General features: G+C 34.2%; 1 protein-coding gene across 1 annotated transcript in view; it reads left to right on the plus strand.

Moving 5' to 3' along the window:
- LOC145256450 (solute carrier family 22 member 21-like) overlaps window positions 1-24,278 on the plus strand; it is a 93,008-nt gene that overhangs the window by 24,645 nt on the left and 44,085 nt on the right. The window contains exons 2-4 of the mRNA XM_080115376.1: window positions 3,196-3,395; window positions 7,989-8,219; window positions 16,339-16,541. Of these exons, the coding sequence (XP_079971502.1) occupies window positions 3,196-3,395; window positions 7,989-8,219; window positions 16,339-16,541 (634 nt within the window). The remainder of the gene's footprint in view (window positions 1-3,195; window positions 3,396-7,988; window positions 8,220-16,338; window positions 16,542-24,278) is intronic.

The following is a 24,278-nucleotide window of genomic DNA, read 5'->3' on the forward strand; positions in this document are numbered from 1 at the left end:
CACTCTCTTTGTTTGAAAGATTTAGTGTGCCTTACGTGAATAAAATAAGCAAAACGTTACCTGACTCTGTCATGAAAGGACTAAAGAAACTTATTCTATTACCTGTCGCCACCTTAGATTGTTCATTTGTTTATATTTTTTAATATTTATTAAGTGCTTTATATTTGTTTTTTATTTTCTATTTCAAAAGTTCCAAGAGTTACTAAATTGTAAAAGCGAAATAACAACTAACTGCAGACCCGACATAAATTTTACATTACGACTTAAAGTAAAGTTTATTTTGCGTTTACGGTTCGTTGTTATTTCGTCTTTATGATTTAGTAATTAATTGGTAGCGTTAACATTTTAGATTCTTAGTTTTTCCCTCAAACAAACCCACATATCCACTTTGTTTCCATTCAATTATAGGTGAACGTCCAATTTTAATTAAAAAATACTAATAACACTTTTCCTTAGAACGATCTAGAAAACGGTGCTAACCCTGCGTGACAAGACGGAAATACACACACAGACACACACACACAGACACACACACACACACACACACACACACACACACACACACACACACATATATAAGAAAATTGAAATGATGAAAAATAAAGTTTATATTTACAATATTTATTAGTTCATCATTTTTAAACAAGAAATTATGTTGTGTCCCAAAAAGGTCACTCTCGTTCTCTCTCTCATTTTATATCTCCCGTTCTCCCTCTCTCTCGTCCTCTCTCTCTCTCACTCGTTCTCTCTCTCTCACGTACTCTCATTCTGTCTCGTTCCCTCTCTTTCTCGTTCTCTCTCGTTCTCTCTCTCTATTTCGTTCTCTCTCTTTCTCTCTCTCTCTCTTTCGCCCTCTCTCTCTCTCTCTCTCTCTCTCGCCTCCTCTCTTTTTCGCTCTCTCATTCTCGTTTTCTCACTCTCTCTTGTTCTCTCTCTCTCGGTTTTGTATTTGCAATAGAGGACGAGTGTGCCAGTACTTAGCGTACGGCACAACACACACACACACACACACACACACACACACACACACACACACACACACACACCGAGTATGGGTGAGTCCCCATAACAAAAATAAAAATATGGAGTTTAAAAAATAAGCTTTTAATAGAAACTTTCTGACATACACTTTACTATTAGTTTTACGAGGTGCCTTAAATAAGTTGCTAGACTTTTTTGTACAGGCATTTAAAACTGTCGTAGACTCTTGAAAATTCAATATGTTCTTGCTATATATCTTATAAGATAACGAATCAATTTTTATGATTTCAGGTTCAAAGGAACAGTACAGCAGGAATTGGAATACACCCTACTAAAGCCTGATTATCACAGCTGGCAAATTTCAAAAATGCAATCTGGACGTGAGGACACTTCAGAAGAACGATATGAAATAAAATTCTGTTTTCAAATTAGATAAAACTGTCACAGAAACGTATGGAGTGCTTCAGACTGTTTTTGGACTATCTTGCATGAATCGAACATTAGATTTTGAGCGGCATTAGAGATTTAAGAAAGGCAGAGAGTCTTTGAGAGAAGCTGAGAGGTGTGGGAGGAGTAAGGAAGTCAGAGCACCAGGATTAATTGGTCAGATAAAGAATTTCATAGATAAGAACCATCGTGAGACAATAAGTGCACAGTTTGAGAAGATGATGAGCGTAGTGGTCGTCGGATGTTGACTACGATAAATTAAGAGCCTTAGTCGAAGCCAATCCATGCGCAACTGTTCGAGAACTTGCTTCAAAATTAGATGTAACGTATACGGCGATTTCCAACAACTTAAGAAAGATTGGAAAGACAAAAAACTTGACAAATGGGTGCCTCACGAATTGAACGGCAACCAAAAGAAACGCCGTTATGAAGTGTCATCTTTCTTTTGCGCAACAAGAATGACCCGTTTCTCAACTGGGTTGTGACTTGCAATGAAAAGTGCGTTCTCAGCTGAGAGATTCCACGACACTTGCCGAAGACAGAGTTGCACCAAAAGAAGGTCATGCTCTGTTTGGTGGTCTGCGACCGGTCTCATCAAGTACAATTATTTTAATTCAGGCGAAATCAATACAGCGGGAAAGTACTGTCAACAAATGCATGAAATGTAGCAGAAACTTCGAAACCTGTATTCAACAGAAAAGGTTCAATTTCGTTCACGACAATGCCCGACCGCAAGTTGCTAAACCCATCCTGCAGGAATTGACGAATTGGGCTACGAAGCTCTGCCTCGTCTGCCATACTCTCCGGACCTCTCACCTTCCGACTACTACCTTTTCAAGCATCTCGACAACTTTCTGCATAAGAAATGTTTCAAAAACCTAAGCGATATCAAAAAATGCCTTCAGCAACTTCATCGCCACCAGAACGCAAGATTTTTACGTTACTGACATAAATATGCTTGCTTTGTGTTGGCAAAAGTGTGTTGATTCTGGTGGCGCTTACTTCGATCAATAATTTTTTGTTTGTTCATCTGAATTTAAAAGTTAAAAACCGCAAGAAATTTCCTGTCAACCTGATATAATTAACAAGTTTGTTAGGGGTTGTCCAGAAAAAAATACTGATCATGTAATACTTGCCTGTGAATGGAAGATCTACCTGTTAAGTTAAATACTTGGTAGAATACGATAGAAAGTAAAGTTCTTGTGGTGAATGTTACCAAGAGTGAAAATGATGATCAGTGCTTGTAGTTTTGGAAAACTCCTACAAAGAGGAAAGCTCCCCTGCTCAATTTGTGGAAAGGGTGTACATGCAATTCAATCTTTTGTGCTACTTGCAAGCATTCTGATAGGTAGCAGGAGGTGACGGCGATTCAGTGGGTAACGACGACTAACGACCTCGGTGTTCCAAGTTTGAATCCAGGTCGTTTCTACAAAAATCACTTTCACTCAGGATGTTGGCAACCTTCACGTGGTCTCTCGTGTTAGTACTTGCTGTCTTTCTAGAAATAGTTCTGACTAGAAAAATAGCGGAGAAACAAATACCAACAATAGAATCGTCGGAAAGATGATGATGACGATGATTTTTCTTCTTTTTTTTTTTTTTTTTTTTTTTTTTTTACTGAGTGAACATTTATCAAGGTTAAAAACATTTGAAGATTCGAGTTAACAAGATGGATAGATTGACAGATGTTTGGCGGTGAATACTATGAAGGGGTTTAAAATTTCCTCATATCTCTATTAAAAATATATGTTCGTTTATTTTGAACAGGTATTCTTCCCGAGGTGAAATGCGCAAATCTAACCGAAACTCAACTGAGCGATTTGAAATTCGCAGACAATTCCAGTTTCACATTGAAATATGAAAAATGCCACATAGAAGTTCTAACATTTAACCAGACAAACCAAACACTGCCATGTTTGAACGGCTACAGTTACACCCCAGAACGGTCGCGATCTTTTGTGTCGGAGGTAAGTGTCTTTGCCACCCAGTGTTATCTCCCTTTAACTTCTAGAACATACAATATCCTTTCCTCAAAGTAACACTGACTGAAGTCCTTGTCATTCGCGTAATTAGTCACATTGAGAAAAACATAAATAACATTCCAGTTTTAAGAATTTGTAAATACAAAAAATGTTACAAGACATTAAGTCAATTAATACAATTATTAATATGTTTATTCATCCAATATATAAAATTAAGTAGATCAGATTTTAAAAGTTGAACCTGAATAGCATTTAAGCTGACAAATCCAACTTAATATGTTTATTCATTTGATATATGAAATTAATAAGTTGAACTTTAAAGGTTGAACCTTTTTCAAGTTCGACTCCCTTCACACACACAGTGTTATGAACACAATCCTTATAGACTGTAGATGCTTATATATATATATATATATATATATATATATATATATATATATATATATATATAATAAAGCTCAACGTCTCCGTGTCTGTCTGTCTGTCTGTACACGAAATATCTCCTATATGAGATCACTTTACCTCTATTGCATCTTTGGTAAAGTGGTCTCGCTTGTTTTTTTTTTTCCTTATAAAGGAAATGTTTTTTTTTCTCCATAATGTTTTATTGTTAAAGTGTTTTTTATTCAATAAGTCTGAAGAAAGGCTGTTCGATCTGAAAATTTTCAAACTACATATTGTTTGAATTTGTCCAAACGGTCTTGAAACAATTGTAACTAACAATGAAATACACTTTTTGTTGCTATCAACCCATTTTTTGAAGTTTTTGTTAAAATAGTATATATATATATATATATAAATTAAAACTCAACGTCTCCGTGTCTGTCTGTCTGTCTGTACACGAAAAATCTCCTATATGGTTTACTAATATTCTAAACTGACAACAGACAATGTTAGAAGAGGTATCAAGGATCTGAAATGGGTATGAGAAAGTCACCCCCATGAACGTGATCACGAACCCGGGGGGACCCTATGCAAACTCACACTGTTTCACGTAGAGCTACCAAATTTGGAAAGATAACTCACCATAAGGGAAGGGGAGGTTTTGACGGATTACACCGATTCCCCCAACAAATGGTGTGATGTTCCAAGGGGGGGGCACTTATAACTGGAAATCCTGTGCACGCTCACACCGTTTGATTTACACTATGGGGTAGGGAGAGGTTTTAACAGGTAAAACAGCTCACCCTCACCAACAGGGTAGGGAACACCAGGGTGTCACTTACAAGTGAGAGACCCATGCACGCTCACGCTGTTTGATACAGAGTTACCGAACTTGCCTTGATAACGCCACCATTGGAAGTAGGAGGTTTTTACGGGTTACATCGCTCACTCACACCAACTTTATTAGTATTCATACGTTTGTGTCAATAAAGATTCCCACTACTGCCTCCTCAGGTGCGTTTGAGGACGTTGCTTTGGTTTTTATACGCCAAAAGTTTGAAACTATCTCTTTATATCCACATCCCTTTTTCATAATCTTTCATACTTTCATAAATCGGAGTCCATTTTCTGCTAATCTATATATCTATAAAAGTGAACGTGTCTGTCTGTCTGTCTGTCTGTGTGTCTGTGTGTCTGTCTGGCTGTGTACATTTCCCTACGCAATAACTCTGTCAATTTTTAGTCTATAGACTCGAAATTTGAAATACCGGGTACTGAGATTTGGGAAAATCGATGTGACGGGTGTCAGCCAGAAATTTGGCAGTTAAGGGGTCAAATTTCAACGATTTGACCTTTAAGAACTCTACCAAACTCCTCCGACAATTTTGGGTCTAGACACTTGAAATTTTAGATATAGGTTCCTTGAACCTGGATCTAACGTAATAAAGTAATTTGAGCCCGAAACTATAAATTTTAAGGGGTCATAATAGGGGTCAAAGTTTAAAAAAATTAACAATTTTTTTTGTTTTTTGCTTTTTTTGCACAGCATACATCTCCAAACACCCGAGCAACGCCGGGCACCCCTGCTAGTATATATATATATATACAAAAAAATTCTTTATGCATTTTGCTAAACTTTTGCTAACTCCACCCCTCTAACGCCCTCTAACGATAAGGAAATATTTCTGGATTAAAGACTTTCACCTCTATTTGTGTTTCCTTTTCCAATACTAAATATGTTTATAATTTTTTTTTTTTAATTACATTTTCACACCAAACAAGGCACATTGCCACTTTGGCGTAGGGGGCTACTATCAGGGGCAGCAACTACTGGGGCACTATGTTGGGATTTGGGTAGCAAGATGTCGGTTCACGTTGCACTTGAACTTCTGCATGTCAGTACAGTTAGGGAAGCAGGAACCTGGAATGGAATTCCAGAGTCTAGCGGTTCTGGGGAAGAAACTACTGGAGTAGAAAGATCTTTTACATCTAGGGATCTCTACTGTGTGGGTGTGGGATTTAGCTACCTGTCGGGTTTGTCGAGGGTGTCTACGTCGTGGGGGCACATGTGTCTGCAGTTCGTCAGAGCATTCACCATTAAAATACTTGTAGAACAAGCAGAGGCATGCAACGTTTCGTCGATGGGACAGAGGCTGAAGCTTAGATGCCAGTTCAGGGCCTATCAGATTGGCGACTCTTTTTTTAACCTTGTCTAGGAGTGAGAGACTAGTAGCAGATGCACCAGCCCAAATGTGACAACAATACTCTATACATGGGCGAATGGTGGTCTTATAGAGGTACAGGATACTTTCAGGTGTCAGTAGTTTTCTAGCACGGTAGAGAGAGCCTACCTTTTTCGCAGCGGTCCTGGCAATGTTTTCAATATAATTGTTCCAACTCATGTTTCTTGTGAACGTTAGGCCAAGCAGTTTGAAAGATGTACTCTCAGACAGGGAGTCACTGGCCATTGCTATTGGTGGCAGAGAAGGTTTCTTGTAATTATTGAAGGAAACCAGTTTAGTCTTGGCAGCATTGAATGTGACCATCCATTTATGCCCCCATTCCACTACAAATTGGAGGTCATCCTCTAGTGTTTTTGCCATTTCTTTAGATATGTGTTCATTTGTTTTCCTGTCGTGCCTGTTATAGAGTGTAGTGTCATTAGCATATATACCCATCTCAGAGGCAGTTTTGTCGTGGAGGTCATTAATAAATATCAGGAACAATAGAGGTCCAAGGATAGACCCCTGAGGCACTCCCGCATTTATATCACACTGTTTAGATGTTCGACCGTCGAGGACAACTTGGATTTTTCTTTTATCTAAGAAGGATTTAATTATGTTAAGCATTCTGCCAGTGAAACCGTATGATTTAATTTTCCTGAGGAGACCCTTGTGCCATACCCTGTCAAAAGCCTTAGATATATCTAGAGCTACCACTATGCCCTCCCCCGCTTTGTCCAGTGAATGGTATATACGTTCAGAGATTACAGTGAGGATGTCAGCTGTGGAACGGGCTTGTCTAAATCCATATTGTTTGTCAGTCAGAAGTTTAACATCTGTAAGGTGCCGGACTAGAGCATGGTTAATTATGGTCTCAAATATTTTGGCGAAAAGTGGGAGGAGGCTAATGGGGCGATAATTTGATGGGTCGGTTCTTTCGCCAGAATTCTTGAATATTGGTACCACAGAAGCAGTTTTCCAACAGCCCAGAAAGCATGATTCATTAAGGCATTTGTTGTAGAGTTTGGAGAGAACTGAAGCTACTTCGGCTGAGCACTTTTTAATAGCACAGCTGGGATGAGATCAGATCCACATGCTTTTGAAGTGTCAAGGTTTTTTATGATAGCGTGTACCTGAGCAGGGGTGATTTTTAGATCGTCTAGCGTGGCGTCTGTCCGCAAAAGAAAGTCAGGCAGGAGGTGGTTGGAAGGGTCCAGTGTGTATTTCGAGGCAAACCGGCAAGCATATTAGCCTTGTCGGTTGCTGAGCAAACAACCTCTTGATTGTTGGTTAGCGGAGGAATTGTTGATTGCCCATTATTCTTACTAATATATTTTATTAAATCTATGTACTTATTTGTATTTAATTATATATATATATATATATATATATATATATATATATATATATATATATAATTATACACACAGAAACACAAACACACAAACACACACATATATGTACCAATACGTAATATAATTTATTAAAACATTATTTACGCCAGGTCCAACAATTCATGATCAAAAACTAATCATTGTACGATCGTTTCTGATACGGTTCATCATCATCACCAAGATTTGACATCAAATAGAAACCTTAAATGTATAATCAGCAACAAAGTGAGGACATCAAAAGATTATACAGCAAATCAAGGTTAAAGAAAGAAGGAGTCAAATACAATCTACCTAGATAAACGTTTATAAGAGCTATATGAAGCAGGTACTAATACTATTTAAACAAAGATTTACAAAAATTTTATAGGTTGTTTATATTTCAAGTGGAAAACAAGATAACAAATTGCCGATTATATATATATATATATATATATATATGTATATATATATATATGTGTGTGTGTGTGTGTGTGTGTGTGTGTGTGTGTGTTGTGTGTGTGTGAAAAATGTTTTTCTAATTGTTTTTATTTCGGGTTTGCAACCCATATTAAACTCTTTCATATTTTATTTCCCTTTAGTTTGACTTGGTCTGCGACAAAGAAGGTTTTTCCGAATTGACGCAGACTCTATATTCAGTTGGCGGTTTAATCTCGTCCCTGACGGTGCCAATATTTACCGATAAGTACGGCCGGAAAAAGATACATATTATCCTAAGTGTCCTCTTACTAGGTACAGGAATTGGATTATCATATGCCCCGGATTACTGGACGTTCACAGCTCTCAGGTTATTAGAGGGTATCATGAACCAAGTAAGTTCAAGTTTTTTTACTTTCCTCTCCTCCCTTTCTTTCTACCTTTTTCTTCACCTCTCTCTTCTACTTTCATCCCCCTCTCTTTCTTCCTTCCTCTCCCCTTTCTCTTTCTACTTTCATCTCCCCTCTCTCTTTTTACCTTCCACTCCTCCTCTTTCTTCTACATTCCTTTCCCTTCTCCTCTCTCTTTTTATCTTCCTCTTCCCCTCTTTCTTCTACTTTCCTCTCTCCTTTCTCCCCCTCTCTCTCTTTCTACCTTCCCGTCTTTCCCTTACTTTCCATGTGCCCTCTCTCTTTTTACCTTCCTTCCTCTTCCCTTCTTTCTACCTTCCTCTTCCCTTCTTTCTATCTACCTTCCTTATCCTCCCTCTCTTTCAACCTTCCTCTCACCTCTCTCTTTTTACCCTCGTCTCCCCTCTCTTTTTCTACTTTCCCCCTCCTCTCTCTTTGTACTTTCCTCTCCCCTTCTCTCTTTGTATTTACCTCTCGCCCTCTCTTTTTCTATCTTCCTCTCATCTCTCTCTTTACCTTCCTCTGCCCTCTCTCTTTCTACCGTCCTCTTACTCTCTTTCTACTTTACTCTTTTCCTCTCTCTCCTCCATTTTTCTCTCTCTCTCTTTCTATCTTCATCTCCCCTCTCTCTTCTACTTTTTACTCTCTTTCTACCTTCCTCTTTCTCTCTCTTTCTAACTTCCTTTCCCTCTCTCTTTTTACCTTCCTCTCCTCCTCTCTTTTCTACTTTCTCTTTCTATCCTTCCCTTTCTACTTTCCTCTTCTCCTGTCTCCTCCACTTTCCTCTTTCTACCTTCCTCTCCCTCTCTCTCTTTCTAGCTTCCTCTCTCCTCTCTCATTTTACCTTCCTCTCCCCCCTCCTTTTTCTATTTTCATATCCTCCTCTCTCTTTCTTCTTTCCTCTCACCCTTAATCTTTCTAGCTTCCTCTCTCCCTCTCTCTTTCTAGCTTCTCCTTCCACTCTTTCTTTCTACCATTCTCTTCCCATTCGACTTTCCTCTTCCCCCTCTATTTCTAGCTTCCTCTCTTTTTCCCCTTTACTCTCCCTCTCTCTTTCTACCTTCGTATTCCTCTCCTTCTCTCTCTCTTTTGTTCGTTTATGTTAGTCCGTCTGTCTGTTATACCCCGGATTTTTATATGTGGAGTTATCTTAAAGATAATATCTATCAAAACATTTCCCAGATTTTCCTGAACTTTAGAGAGTGTTGAGTTTTATGAATGCCGAGGCAGCATATTTTTATATACATAGTGATCGGGAAATGCTTGTAATTTACTGAAATAAAATTTTTACAAAAAATTAATATAATAAGAAAGTGTATAGCATGAAGTTTTATTTAGAATTCAATATGGCTGCCATCATTCGACACTAGCTTTGCAGGACGGCTGGGAACCGCAGCAACTAATTTCACAAGAAATTTATTTCTTTTTTCTTTTTTTTTACTAATGAATAAAAAAAAAGGCTAAAGACGCATTTTAAATAGATAGAGTGACAGATGAACGGCGATGAATACTATAAAGGGATTTAAAATTTCCATATATCACCAACACAAAACAACAGATGATCCAGAAAACATCATTTTTTTTCATTGTCAAAGATATCGCTCATGTATGTATGAGATAGCGGCTGAATATCCGGTAGGATTCCCCATTCCAGGTGGAGCAAAATAATAAGAAATATTTAAAAAATGCATCGTGATTTGGAAGTAACTACTTATTATTAAGTGCTTGTAATTTACTGAAATAAAATTATTACAAGAAATTAATATAATAAGAAAGTGCATAGAAAGATTCGTATTATTAGATTCATCGGACTACTGTTCTCGTCTTGAGTGTGATTTTCACAACGTTTCGGTTGATGTAACCTCCGACCTTCTTTAAGGTGTATCTTGTCGAACTCGGGGATGTTTCTGTCGAATTTGGACGGAATTTCGAACAGAACCCTTTATTTACTTCATAGGGGTAGTGTACTCTTTTTTTTTTTCTGCTAATGAAGCAATTACTAATACAGCAACACTTATCAAATTAAAAAAAAAACGTTGAAGATTCGGGTTAAGAAGATGAAATAGATTGGTAGATGAAAGATGACGAATACTATGAGGCGATTTAAAATCTCTACATATCATCAACTCAAAACACCCATAACCAATATAAAACACCAATTTCCCATCGTACAAAATATCGTAAATGAAATGTGAGGACCAAAGGAAACGAATACCCATTCATTTCTAGTTATTTATTTCAGTAATAAATTTACAAGTATAGGTAGTTACTTTCCAATCACCCTCTATATATTGATAGTACAAGCAAACGCATGAAACAGAAAAAAAATGAAGGCAATATGTTTGCAATAATATTTATTTAACAGACACATAGAAAAGCTCGCTCCACGTAAAACATGAATTCGAGAAATTGCCAGAAGAGTGGAGAAAGAGAGATTGAGAAGGGAGAGAGAGAGAGAGAGAGAGAGAGAGAGAGAGAGAGAGAGAGAGAGAGAGTGTGTGTGTGTGTGTGTGTGGAGGGGGGAGCTCGGCCCCAGAGTCGCTAGATTCAAAGAAGCGGCTTGTTCTCTGCTGGCTGAGGTATGGCCCTATGTAGTTCTAGAAGGTCAGTCCTCCCAGGCTTTGCCTTCTCACTCTTTTAGAAAGAATTAGTCTATTCTTAATCGCTTGAGGCGCCTCTACCAGGGAATGCTGATGAGATTGCGCAGGATTTTTGCAGACAAGAGTGCTCTTCCTCTACGATATTGGCTTTTCAAATTTTACTTTCCCGACTTTGTGTGACACCTTTCCGCAGAGTGAGAGAAATCCTCAATCTTTACCTAACTTTATTTTTTATTGTCATAAAAGTTGTCTATACTGATATTTTTCGTCTATAATCATATACAATATACAGCATGCCGGATAGATAACTGAAGACGTTAATACATTCATCTAAACAAAGCTGTTATAATTTCGCGGTCGTTAACAAAATCCAACTTTAAGGTAACAAGAGTGAAAAAAAAAAAAAACAATAAAAGAAAAATAATACGGACAAAAATGAGCGAATAAAGGCAACCAATCAAGTTTTATAAACACGAAAAAAATAGAAGGTAAAGGTCATTTTATTTTCCAAATCTATGTTAACGAAGTTAACAACAATAACAACAACAACAACAACAACAACAATAATAATGGGAGAAATTGGAATCAGAGGAATGGCTGCAAAGATACAACGAATAACAATAATGAAAACAGTTGAAATATTAAGGAAAACCCTTACATTCGGAGACTTTGAGAGAGCTTTTTGCCACCCAAATTCCAGTGGAGATCAGTGGTTGCCGCGAACGAGGAAGCCGTGTCGATAGTGCAAATTCATCTGCAACAGATAACAATAATGAACACGGCCGAAATATTAAGGAAAACCTTTGAATGCGGAAACTAACACTAACACACATGAGATACAGACACAAACAGAAAATGCTACAGATGTAAAAAAACAAAGCAGCATCATTTTGAATCATGAAAACTGAAATTGTATATAAGTTAATCTCCTGGCTCCCTCCATTTTGTGTGTGTGTGTGTGTGTGTGCGTGTGTGTGTGCGTGTGTGTGTATGTGTATGTGTGTGTGTGTGTGTGTGTGTGTGTGTGTGTGTGTCACTAAAAACTAACGCCACACAAAATAATCCACACAAAATAAGCGAAGATAGTCAAGGAAAAGATGGAAAAGCCGATGAGAAAAAGCACAAGCCAGACCTCCGCTGGATGAGTGCAAAGAGGACTGGGACCTCGGGGAGGCTTTCTGCCACCCACAAGAACCACATGCGCGGGACAGACAAACTGCTGCAGGGGCAAAACATGAAGAAGCGTTACAAGGAACCAGGGACATTGAAGCTGCATATCTACAAGTTCTTCATTCCCTCACCCATCCTCTCTCATAGCCCCATCACTGCCCCCCTCCCCACACCAAAGTGTGATACAAAACATCCAAGTCAAAGAGGATGGAAAGACCGAGGAGAGAGCGCTGACAAGACCTCAGCTGGACAAGTGCAAAGAGAACTGGGACCTTGGGGAGGTTATTGCCATTCAAATTCCAGTGGAGACCAATGCCGCTGCCAGCGAGAAATCAATGGCGAAAGGCTGTTGCGATAACGAAAATTTATTTGCAAATGTTATCGAAGGAGGTGGAGAATGCTGGAAATCTGGGGAGACTTGTTGTCACTCAGCTTCCAGGGAACACTACAGGTTTTCAATGGGAGATCTTTGATGACCTGTGTGAAAGCTCCTTGTGAGCTAATAATAATAATAATAATAATAATAATAATAATAATAATAATAATAATAATAATAATAATAATAACCAAACAGGGACTAGAGAAGCTAATAAACACAACCAGAATCTTCGACCAGAATATTCTAATGGAATTCGGTATGGAAAAGTGCGCACTGATGACCATGAGAAGAGGAAACTGGATCAATGGAAGGTATAATACTACCAAACCAAACGGAGATGAGGGAACTAAGTGAACATGATATCCACAAATATTTGGGCGTTATGGACGCAGACATCATCAAAGCAACAGAAATGAAACAGAAAACTGGAAAGGAATACTCCAGAAGAACAAGAAATTCCTCGAAACTAAACTTTATAGTAGAAACCTAATTAAAGCACACGAGAAACCTAATTAAAGCACATGAGCAGTGTCATTAGTATGATACTCTGGACCATTTATGGGTTGGGCCAAAGAAGAACTATCGCATCTCGACCAGAAGACAAGGAAACTCATGACTATGAACAATGCACTACACCCAAACGATGATATTGACCGACTCCATGTGAAAAGGAAAGACGAGGGAAGAGGGTTGGTCTATATAGAAGACTATGTAAATGACACAAGACAAGACTTAGAAAAATACATAATGCAGAAACAACTTAACGGACGATTCATAAGAATAACAAAAGATGAGACTAGTTAAAACACTTGGACATGGCTACAAAAAGGAATCCTAAACAAAGAAACGGAATCCCTAATGACAGCCGCACAAATAGCGCGATTAGAACCAACTACATCAAAGCATGGATCGACAGAATACAGCTAATAGACAAAACAATAAACTGCATAATAAGCGAATGCAGCAAACAAGGCTAAAAGGAATATAAGAATATAAGAATGGACATGACTAAATGGGAAAAGCAGTACACTGGGAATTATGCAGACAACTTAACCTCGCCCAGACAAATGGTACCAGTACAAATCGGTAACAGTATTTGAAAATGAAAGTCGCAAAATCTTATGGGGCATAGATATACAAACGGATAAACCCATTAAGGCAGGGAGATCAGATGTTATACTAGTTAACAAGAGGGAAAAGTCCTGTCAGATTGTGGATTTTGCTGCAGACTACATAGTAAAGATCAAAGAAACGGTAAAAAAGGGGAAAAAATGTTATCTCCGATTCTCTCTCCTCTGATCTTGAGCACGTGGTACAATGGGGAAAGGAGTGGCTGGTTACTTTTAATCCATCTAAAACCAAGCTTCTCTCTTTACATCATCAACATTCTGATCCACATCTGGGATCAATTGAAATAAATGGCTCTCGTTTTTAGGAGGCCTCAAGTTTTGACAAGCTTCTGAGCTTGACCATTACTCCTGATCTTAAATGGAACACCGTACATCAAATCTGTTTCCAAGGCCGCTGGGAAAATGGTGTGATCTTTCTATCGATCCAGTAGATATCTCACTGCTGATGCAATTCTCTATCTATATAAGAGTCAGGTACGTCCAAAGATGGAATACTGTTGCCACATATGGGCAGGAGCTGCTAGAAAGGACTTGTCCTATCTTGATAGAGTTTAAAATAGACTTCATAGCCTCGTAGGAGATGTCCTTTTCTCTTCCCTGCAACCTCTATCACACAGAAGAGATGTTGCGAGTTTGTCTGCTGTATCGCTATTTTCATGGAAAAGCTTCAGTCTATGGTCCCCCCTCACCAAACTTTTACAAGAAACACTCGTCTAGCTGAAAACAATATCAATAATTCCCCCCCCACTTTTACCTGTACTTAAATCTAAACGTAGATTCCATGGACAAAGCTTCTTTCTTAGAACTGCACGCCTGTGGAATTGTCTTCCGTTTTCCTGCTTTCCGGCTGACTACAATATGGTTGTGTTCAAGTCTAACGTAAATAAGTTCTTGATGAGCCGTTCCATATAAGTTATCAAATTTACCGAATTTTCATTACTAATGACTATATTTTCCAATTTCTACTGTACACTCTTTAACCCTTATCCTTAAGTGGCCTCTTGGCCTTGATAATGTGGTGATGCCTGTGTAAAAAAATACACTGAATTGGTCTGAGAGCCTTAAAGGATATGGAAAATGAAAAGTCAATATAACACCACTAATAGTAGGAACACTAGGAACTATATTGAAAAACTTTGAAAAAAGAATGGGAGAAATTGGAATCAAAGGGATGGCTGATAAGATGTGAAACGCAAAGGAGCATCACATGGAATCATGAAAACTGAAACTGTATAATTGCAAGTTAACCTCACTGCGGCCTTTCCTTTCTCTTTTTTTTTTGTGTGTTACCAAAAACTGACGCCACACCAAATTCATCTGCAACAGATAACAATAATGAACACGGCCGAAATATTAAGGAAAACCTTTGAATGCGGAAACTAACACTAACACAAATGAGATACAGACATAAACAGAAAATGCTACAGATGAAAAAAACAAAGCAGCATCACTTTGAATCATGAAACTGAAATTGGGTACTCCTGCAGTATTTTACCCACCGATTTCACGATCTTAGCCGAGCGTTGACGAACGCTTTCGGCGTTAACGCCGACGAAAGCCGAGAATTCGGAGCTCTACGGTGCAAGAACGCTAAAAGTATGTGAATAGCAACAACATTACAAGGAAAAGATATTACACACACACAACAAAATGGATAAAATTAATACAAAAAATTTGGATAAAATAAATCACAAACACTTACCGTAAGTTTTTTTTTAAAGTAAAATAAATTTATTTTGTTGAATATTTTTTTTTTTTGGTTCATTTTGTTTTCCGATAGCTTTTTTTTTGGGGGGGGGGGTAAGCAACAGTAATAATAAACACTTCAATGTTGTTTTTTTCTTGTTTGTTTTTAACAAAACGTTATTAAACAGTAACAACAATGTTTTTTTTTTTTGTTTTTTTTCAGTAATGTTTGTAGGGGGGGGGGACACAACAATTATTGTTTATCTTTAGTTCCGACTGGAAGATTTTCTACTGACTGTAGAGGCAAAGTAGGGAGCAAAGGGTTTTCAGAGGATGTGGAAAGAAGAAGCTCCTTCCCAAACCGGGTAGCCTTCCGCGATTTGATTTATTATGGAGACAAAAGGGTTGTGTCCAAATTTTTGTCTCCACATAAATTCGCATAAATATGTTTCCAACAGCTCCCGGTTTTTTTTTTTATCGCTAAATTAAATAGCTGAAATGAAAGGCTGTGTATTTTTACTTTGAACAATAAAATAACTGAAATGAAACGCTATGTGTGTAATTTCAATGAAAATTATTCGTCTGCTGCGCGTTCGTTTGAAGCGCCCTGATTGGCTGATAGAGTATCGTACCGCTCGCCATGTTCCGGAGTTTTCCGACGGATGTCGATCAACGCTCGGCTAAGATCGTGAAATCGGTGGGTAAAATACTGCAGGAGTACCTGAAATTGTATAATTATAAATTAATCCCATGCGCCCCTGCTCTCTCCATTTTTTTGTGTGTCACTAAAAACTAACGCCACACAAAATAAGCGAAGATAGTCAAGGAAAGGATGGAAAAACCGAGGAGGAAAAGCACTAGCCAGACCTCTGCTGGATGAGTGCAAAGAGGACTGGGACTTTGGGGAGGCTTTCTGTCACCCACATTCCAGTGAAGACTAGTGATCGCCGCCAACGAGAAATCAATGGTAAGTGACTGTTACGATAACGCAAATTCACCTGGAAAAGTTATCGAAAGAGGTGGAGAGTACTGAAAATCTAGGGGAGACTTGTTGTCACTCAGACTCCAGAGAACACCATAAATCTTTGTAATAACGCAAAAATATGGTGATTAAACGAGTCTTTTTTTTTCTTTCTCAGGGTATGATTGGTCCATCTTTTACGATGATGCTGGAGCTACTTACAGCTAAAGAGAGAACAATTATGGCAGCGTCCACCGGCTTAATATGGGGTGCCAGTGTTGTTTCTTTGGCGCCTTTGGCATACTTACTCCATACATTCAGCTGGAGAATAAATTCTCTTGCTTTCACTTCTTTGGCAGCGATTGTATTCTTGGAGATATGGTAAGACCATAATTAAAGATGTGTGTTTAGCAAAGAAAAGCTTGACAGACCAACGAAAATGGTATTTTGAACTAAAACGTGAGAGACTAATGAAAATGAGATTCTATATTGAAACGTGACATAATAAAGAAAATATTTCAAACTTGATAGCCCAAATAAAATAATAGTTTAAAAGGAAACGTAACAGAATAAAAAAAAATATTTAAAACAGAAAGATGACAGATTAAGAAAAAAGTGAAACGTGACAGACCAAAGACAATTATATTTTAAACTGAAACGTGACAGACTATAGAAAAATAAGTTACGTGTACAGTTTAATCAAGACATTAAAAAAAATGAAAACATTGAAAAAAAAAAGGTTATATTGTACCTATCCGTTATGGAATGAAGTTCTGCGAAAAAAATGTCACTTGATTTGATCAAGTAGTTTTTTTTTATAGCGAAAAAAAAAAAAAAACAATTTATTATGATACCGGTCAAATGGTAGCCATGTTTCGATTTTTAGGAAAAGCTATGACTTAATATGTGGAAAGGTTTGTCGGCGCTTTAGACCGAGTTATCTCACCTTGGCGTGTTCTAAAAATCCAAACATGGCTACCTTCAGCATGCTGTCATAAAAACGTGTTTTCCCCCTGTAAACAACAACAACAACAACAACAACAACAACAAAACTACTCGATCAAATAAAGTGAATTTTTTTTTTCGGAGAACTTTATCCCATAACGGGTACGATATAACTTTTTATCAATATTTTCATTTTTTAATGTCTTGTTTAAACTGTTAAGTACCAAAAATAAATTTAAAACTAAAACGTGACAGACCAAAGAAAATTATATTTTAATGCTAAACATGACAGACAAACTAAAATTATATTAAAAACTGAAATATAACAGATTAGCGAAACAATAAAACGTGACAGAAAGAAAAAATAATATTTTAAAATTAAATGTGACAGACCAAAGAAAATGATATTTAAAACTGAAACATGACAGATTAGCAAAAAAAAAAAAAAAAAAAAATGAAACGTGACAGAACAAATAAATGATATTTTAAACTGAATCGTGGCAGACCAAAGAAAACTGAAACCTGACAGACCTATAAAAATACATTAATTTTAATTGAAATGTGACTGACCAACGAAAATTATATTTAGAACATAAACGAGACAGGCCAAAGAAAAGAACATGACAGATAACGAACCATTATATTTTAAAGTGAAACGGTACAGACCAACGAAAATCATAATTTTTGTTATCTGTCATGTTTCACTTGAAAGACCAAGAAACATATTTTTAATTGAAACGTGATAGAAAAAAAAAAACAATTATATTTTTAACTCAGACATAAAAGATAGAGACAAAAATATTTTAACATAAGCAGGACAGATCAACGAAACTGCGATTTCAAACGCATACTTGGCATACTTTTCTCTAGTTTGTCATGCTTCAGTTAGAAATTTTGAATTTTTTTTCTTTTATCTGCAACTTTAAAACTTGATATAGTATTTTGTTGGCTAAAATCATTTTTTATTCTTGATGTTTGCTTATTTAAGTGTTTCGTTTTACTCATTTGTTTCGTTTTATTCATTTGCTTCGTTTTATTCATTTGTTTCGTTTTATTCATTTGTTTCGTTTTATTCATTTTTTTCGTTTTATTTATTTGTTTTTTTATTCATTTGTTTCGTTTTATCCATTTATTTGTTTTATTCATTTGTTTTATACATTTGTTTTGTTTTATTCATTTGTTTTGTTTTACTAATTTATTTCGTTTTATTCATTTGTTTTGTTTAATACATTTGTTTCGTTTTATTCATTTGTTTGTCTTATTCATTTGTTTCGTTTTATTCATTTCTTTCGTTTAATTTATTTATTTCGTTTTATTAATTTGTTTCGTTTTATTAATTTGTTTGTTTTATTGCTTTGTTTCGTTTTATTCATTTGTTTGTTTTATTCATTTGTTTCGTTTTATTCATTTGTTTCGTTTTATTCATTTGTTTTTTTATTCATTTGTTTCGTTTTATTCATTTATTTCGTTATATTCATTTGTTTTTTATTCATTCCTTTCGTTTTATTTATTTGTTTCATTTTATTAATTTGTTTCGTTTTATTCATTTGTTTTTTATTCATTTGTTTCGTTTTATTCATTTGTTTTATACATTTATTTCGTTTTATTCATTTGTTTTGTTCAATACATTTGTTTCTTTTTATTCATTTATTTCGTTTAATTTATTTATTTCGTTTTATTAATTTGTTTCGTTTTATTAATTTGTTCGTTTTATTCATTTATTTCGTTTTATTCATTTCTTTCGTTTAATTCATTTATTTCGTTTTATTCATTTGTTTCGTTTTATTCATTTCTTTCGTTTAATTCATTTATTTCGTTTTATTCATTTATTTCGTTTTATTCATTTATTTCGTTTTATTCATTTATTTCGTTTTATTAATTTGTTTCGTTTTATTCATTTTTTTCGTTTTATTCATTTATTTCGTTTTATTCATTTCTTTCGTTTAATTCATTTATTTCGTTTTATTCATTTGTTTCGTTTTATTCATTTCTTTCGTTTAATTCATTTATTTCGTTTTATTCATTTATTTCGTTTAATTCATTTATTTCGTTTTATTCATTTATTTCGTTTTATTCATTTCTTTCGTTTTATTCATTTCTTTCGTTTAATTCATTTATTTCGTTTTATTCATTTATTTCGTTTTATTCATTTATTTCGTTTTATTCATTTCTTTCGTTTAATTCATTTATTTCGTTTTATTCATTTGTTTCGTTTTATTCATTTCTTTCGTTTAATTCATTTATTTCGTTTTATTCATTTGTTTCGTTTTATTCATTTGTTTCGTTTTATTCATTTATTTCGTTTTATTCATTTCTTTCGTTTAATTCATTTATTTCGTTTTATTCATTTGTTTCGTTTTATTCATTTATTTCGTTTTATTCATTTCTTTCGTTTTATTCATTTATTTCGTTTTATTCATTTATTTCGTTTTATTCATTTGTTTCGTTTAATTCATTTATTTCGTTTTATTAATTTGTTCGTTTTATTCATTTATTTCGTTTTATTCATTTCTTTCGTTTAATTCATTTATTTCGTTTAATTCATTTGTTTCGTTTTATTCATTTCTTTCGTTTAATTCATTTATTTCGTTTTATTCATTTGTTTCGTTTTATTCATTTGTTTCGTTTTATTCATTTCTTTTGTTTAATTCATTTGTTCTGTTTTATTCATTTGTTTCGTTTTATTCATTTCTTTCGTTTAATTCATTTATTTCGTTTTATTAATTTGTTCGTTTTATTCATTTATTTCGTTTTATTCATTTCTTTCGTTTAATTCATTTATTTCGTTTAATTCATTTGTTTCGTTTTATTCATTTCTTTCGTTTAATTCATTTATTTCGTTTTATTCATTTGTTTCGTTTTATTCATTTCTTTCGTTTAATTCATTTATTTCGTTTTATTAATTTGTTTCGTTTTATTCATTTGTTTGTTTTATTGCTTTGTTTCGTTTTATTCATTTGTTTCGTTTTATTAATTTGTTTCGTTTTATTCATTTCTTTCGTTTAATTCATTTATTTCGTTTTATTGATTTGTTTCGTTTTATTCATTTGTTTGTTTTATTGCTTTGTTTCGTTTTATTCATTTATTTCGTTTTATTAATTTGTTTCGTTTTATTCATTTCTTTCGTTTAATTCATTTATTTCGTTTTATTCATTTCTTTCGTTTTATTCATTTCTTTCGTTTAATTCATTTATTTCGTTTTATTCATTTGTTTCGTTTTATTAATTTGTTTCGTTTTATTAATTTGTTTGTTTTATTGCTTTGTTTCGTTTTATTCATTTGTTTGTTTTATTCATTTGTTTCGTTTTATTCATTTGTTTCGTTTTATTCATTTGTTTTTTTATTCATTTGTTTCGTTTTATTCATTTATTTCGTTATATTCATTTGTTTTTTATTCATTCCTTTCGTTTTATTTATTTGTTTCATTTTATTAATTTGTTTCGTTTTATTCATTTGTTTTTTATTCATTTGTTTCGTTTTATTCATTTGTTTTATACATTTATTTCGTTTTATTCATTTGTTTTGTTCAATACATTTGTTTCGTTTTATTCATTTATTTCGTTTAATTTATTTATTTCGTTTTATTAATTTGTTTCGTTTTATTAATTTGTTCGTTTTATTCATTTATTTCGTTTTATTCATTTCTTTCGTTTAATTCATTTATTTCGTTTTATTCATTTGTTTCGTTTTATTCATTTCTTTCGTTTAATTCATTTATTTCGTTTTATTAATTTGTTCGTTTTATTCATTTATTTCGTTTTATTCATTTCTTTCGTTTAATTCATTTATTTCGTTTTATTCATTTGTTTCGTTTTATTCATTTCTTTCGTTTAATTCATTTATTTCGTTTTATTAATTTGTTTCGTTTTATTCATTTCTTTCGTTTAATTCATTTATTTCGTTTTATTCATTTGTTTCGTTTTATTCATTTCTTTCGTTTAATTCATTTATTTCGTTTTATTAATTTGTTTCGTTTTATTCATTTGTTTGTTTTATTGCTTTGTTTCGTTTTATTCATTTGTTTCGTTTTATTAATTGGTTTGTTTTATTCATTTTTTTCGTTTTATTCATTTATTTTTTTAATTAATTTTTTTCGTTTTATTCATTTGTCGGTTTTATTAATTTGTTTCGTTTTATTCATTTGTTTCGGTTTATTCATTTGTTCGTTTTATTCATTTGTTTCGTTTTATTCATTTTTTATCCATTTGTTGGTTTTATTAATTTGTTTCGTTTTATTCATTTCTTTCGTTTTATTCAATTGTTTCGTTTTATTCATTTATTTCGTTTCATTCATTTGTTTCGTTTCATTCATTTGTTTCGTTTTATTCATTTGTTTGTTTTATTCATTTGTTTCGTCTTATTCATTTGTTTTGTTTTATTAATTTGTTTGTTTTATTCATCTGTTTGTTTTAATCATTTGTCTTTATTATTTGATTTTATTCGTTTTATTCATTTGTTTGTTTTATTCATTTGTTTTTTATCCATTTGTTTTATTTTATTCATTTATTTTAACTTATTCATTTGTTTCTTTTTATTCATTTCTTTGTTTTATTCATTTGTTTCATTTCATTCATTTGTTCTGTTTTATTCATTTGTTTCGTTTTATTCATTTTTCGTTTCATTCATTTGTTTGTTATATTCATTTTTTGGTTTTATTCATTTGTTTGTTTTATTCATTTGTTTCATTTTTATTCATTTGTTTTTAATATTAATTCTGTGCTTTATTCATTTGTTTCGGTTTATTAATTTGTTTCGTTTTATTCATTTGTTTGTTTTATTCATTTGTTTGTTTTATTCATTGGTTTTGTTTGATTCTTTTGTTTTGTTTGATTCTTTTGTTTCTTTTTGTTTTGGTGGCAACCACTTATTTGCATATGCGAATAACATAACACTATAAATGGCAAGCCTAGGTTGGCCTTGGTGGGTCTTACTCAAATGGCACCGGAAGTGACGCCGAAGAGCGTACATGTCCTCCCACCAAGACTCTCTGACTCGACACCGTCATTTGGACATATTGTAAATATACCTTTTCTTTAATACACTTATTATTGCGTTATCTTGTTGTTTGCGTCTTCATTGTATTTCCTTACTAATTATTGTTCAACCTTGCAACCACAACAGTTGGCGACGAGATATGAAGCGTCAAATATAACAGTTTGACGAAGAACTATTTAAAAAAAAAAGTACAACGCAAAGGTTGACTATTTTTTTTAAGGAATACAAAGTGTTGACGAGCAAACGGATTTTACGCTAAAGAGAAGTTTCAACTCAAGTGAAAAAAAAACAAAAAAGCTCTAACGTGGCAAAAGCGACAATTTACGCCGTTTTCTGGGAATCCGACTTGCAAACGAATGTAAAAGTGAATGCTTTATCGCTACACGACAAATCTTACTAAAGGACCAACTTGCAAACGAAAAGTGAACTTTGTTCTGTCGCAAAAACGACAGGTCAGACCCGTATTACGAAAAGCAAGGAAGTAACCTACGAAAAAAGTTCACCAGTGGATTCTAATTACTGTTCTCCATAAACAAAACAACAACTAAAGGACTTTTTAATTAATGTTTTGGTTGACGTCGGTACTAAAAGGAAATACCACAGCTAAAACTAAAATTCAAGGAAAGGATTTTTTTCTTGAAGTTGTCACTGAATAACGGATAATACAGTAAAACGTCACGGAAAAAAGGTAATCTCAATTTAAGAGGTATTTTAAGTACTAAAATACTAGAGAAAAAAAAACTCAAAGAACTAAATGTACTGTATACATTTATTCAATGGTGACTCGATTAAAAAAAAAACCCAAACTTTTATTTTGTGGAAAGAGTTACTTATTAGTAAGCGCCTAAAAACGGAAAGTCAATTCCATTTCGTGATTCCAGATAAACCTGTTTTATTTTTTTTTTTGCAGCGTGACTCGCAAAAAGAATATATTTTTGCAAGCAGCGATATTATTATTGAAAACAGGAGCTTACAGCAATTTGCTTTTTTGTTGTAACCCAAACCGGTGTATATTGAACATGGTACAATATTTTTTTTTAACTACACACTAAAAAAAAAAAAAAAACATGGAAGACTTATCAAAAATGTTCATGCAATTTTTACAAGCACAGACTGAGCGGGATGAACGCAGACAAGCTACACAAAACGAGTTTTTGCAAACACAAATACAGGCACAGGCTGACCGCAAGGAAAACAGAGGACAGATTATTGAAATGGCAGCAGGAACAAGAAGAAAAGCAGAAAATGGCACAATTAAAGCAGAAAAAACTGCAATTGGAACAGGAAGAAAGGCATAAGAAACTACAATTGGAATATGAAGAAAGACAAGAGGAACGTTTTGCTAAAACACTGGAACTACTAAAGAGTAATCGAGAAAATGTCGATAGTGTTAATTTCTCCCATACAACTATTTTTAATAGCATGGACACATTTCATTATGTGCCTGAGGAAGAGAAGAATTTTGAAGCGTACTACACAAGATACAAGGATGTTTTTCAACTGGACTGTAAAAATTGGCCAAATAGTCAGAAAGTGAGCCTCTTACTCAGAAAATTGGGTACATCAGAACACAGCAAATTCGTAGATTACATATTACCTAAAAAAACTGCGGAATTAGAGTTCATAGAAGCTGTAAAATTACTAAAAGAATTATTTAATCCAAATATATCTCTTTTTCATAAAAGATGGCTGTGCATGAATCTAAGAAAGATGGACAACCAAGATTATTTGACATACACATCAGTTGTCAATAAAAACTGCGATAATTTTAAGCTTGCAGAACTAACGGTAGAAGATTTTAAATGTCTAATCTTCGCTCAAGGGTTAGTTTCCACGAAAAATGCAGAAATACGCAGACGAGTGTTGTCTAAGCTGGAATCTGAGCAAGATTTAACCCTCCAGAAACTAGCAGAGGACTGTGAAAGGGCCATTACACTAAAAAAGGATTAAAAAATATAGAAGAATCCGGAGTGGCATATGTAAGAAAAGTTAGAAAACCATACGCACCAACCAAGAACTTTATAAAGAAAAGCAATGGAACGGGATATTCCAAAGATAATAACCATAAATATAGTACAGAATATAACAAGCCTCTTCCTAGATATAACTGTAAGAGATGTGCAGAAAAGCATTGGGAATCAGATTGTCCTTATAAGAAAAAAAATGCTACATTTGTAA

Source organism: Euprymna scolopes, chromosome 32, assembly GCF_053919585.1.
Source record: "Euprymna scolopes isolate OS-2025 chromosome 32, ASM5391958v1, whole genome shotgun sequence".
Taxonomy (NCBI): Eukaryota; Metazoa; Mollusca; class Cephalopoda; order Sepiida; family Sepiolidae; genus Euprymna; species Euprymna scolopes.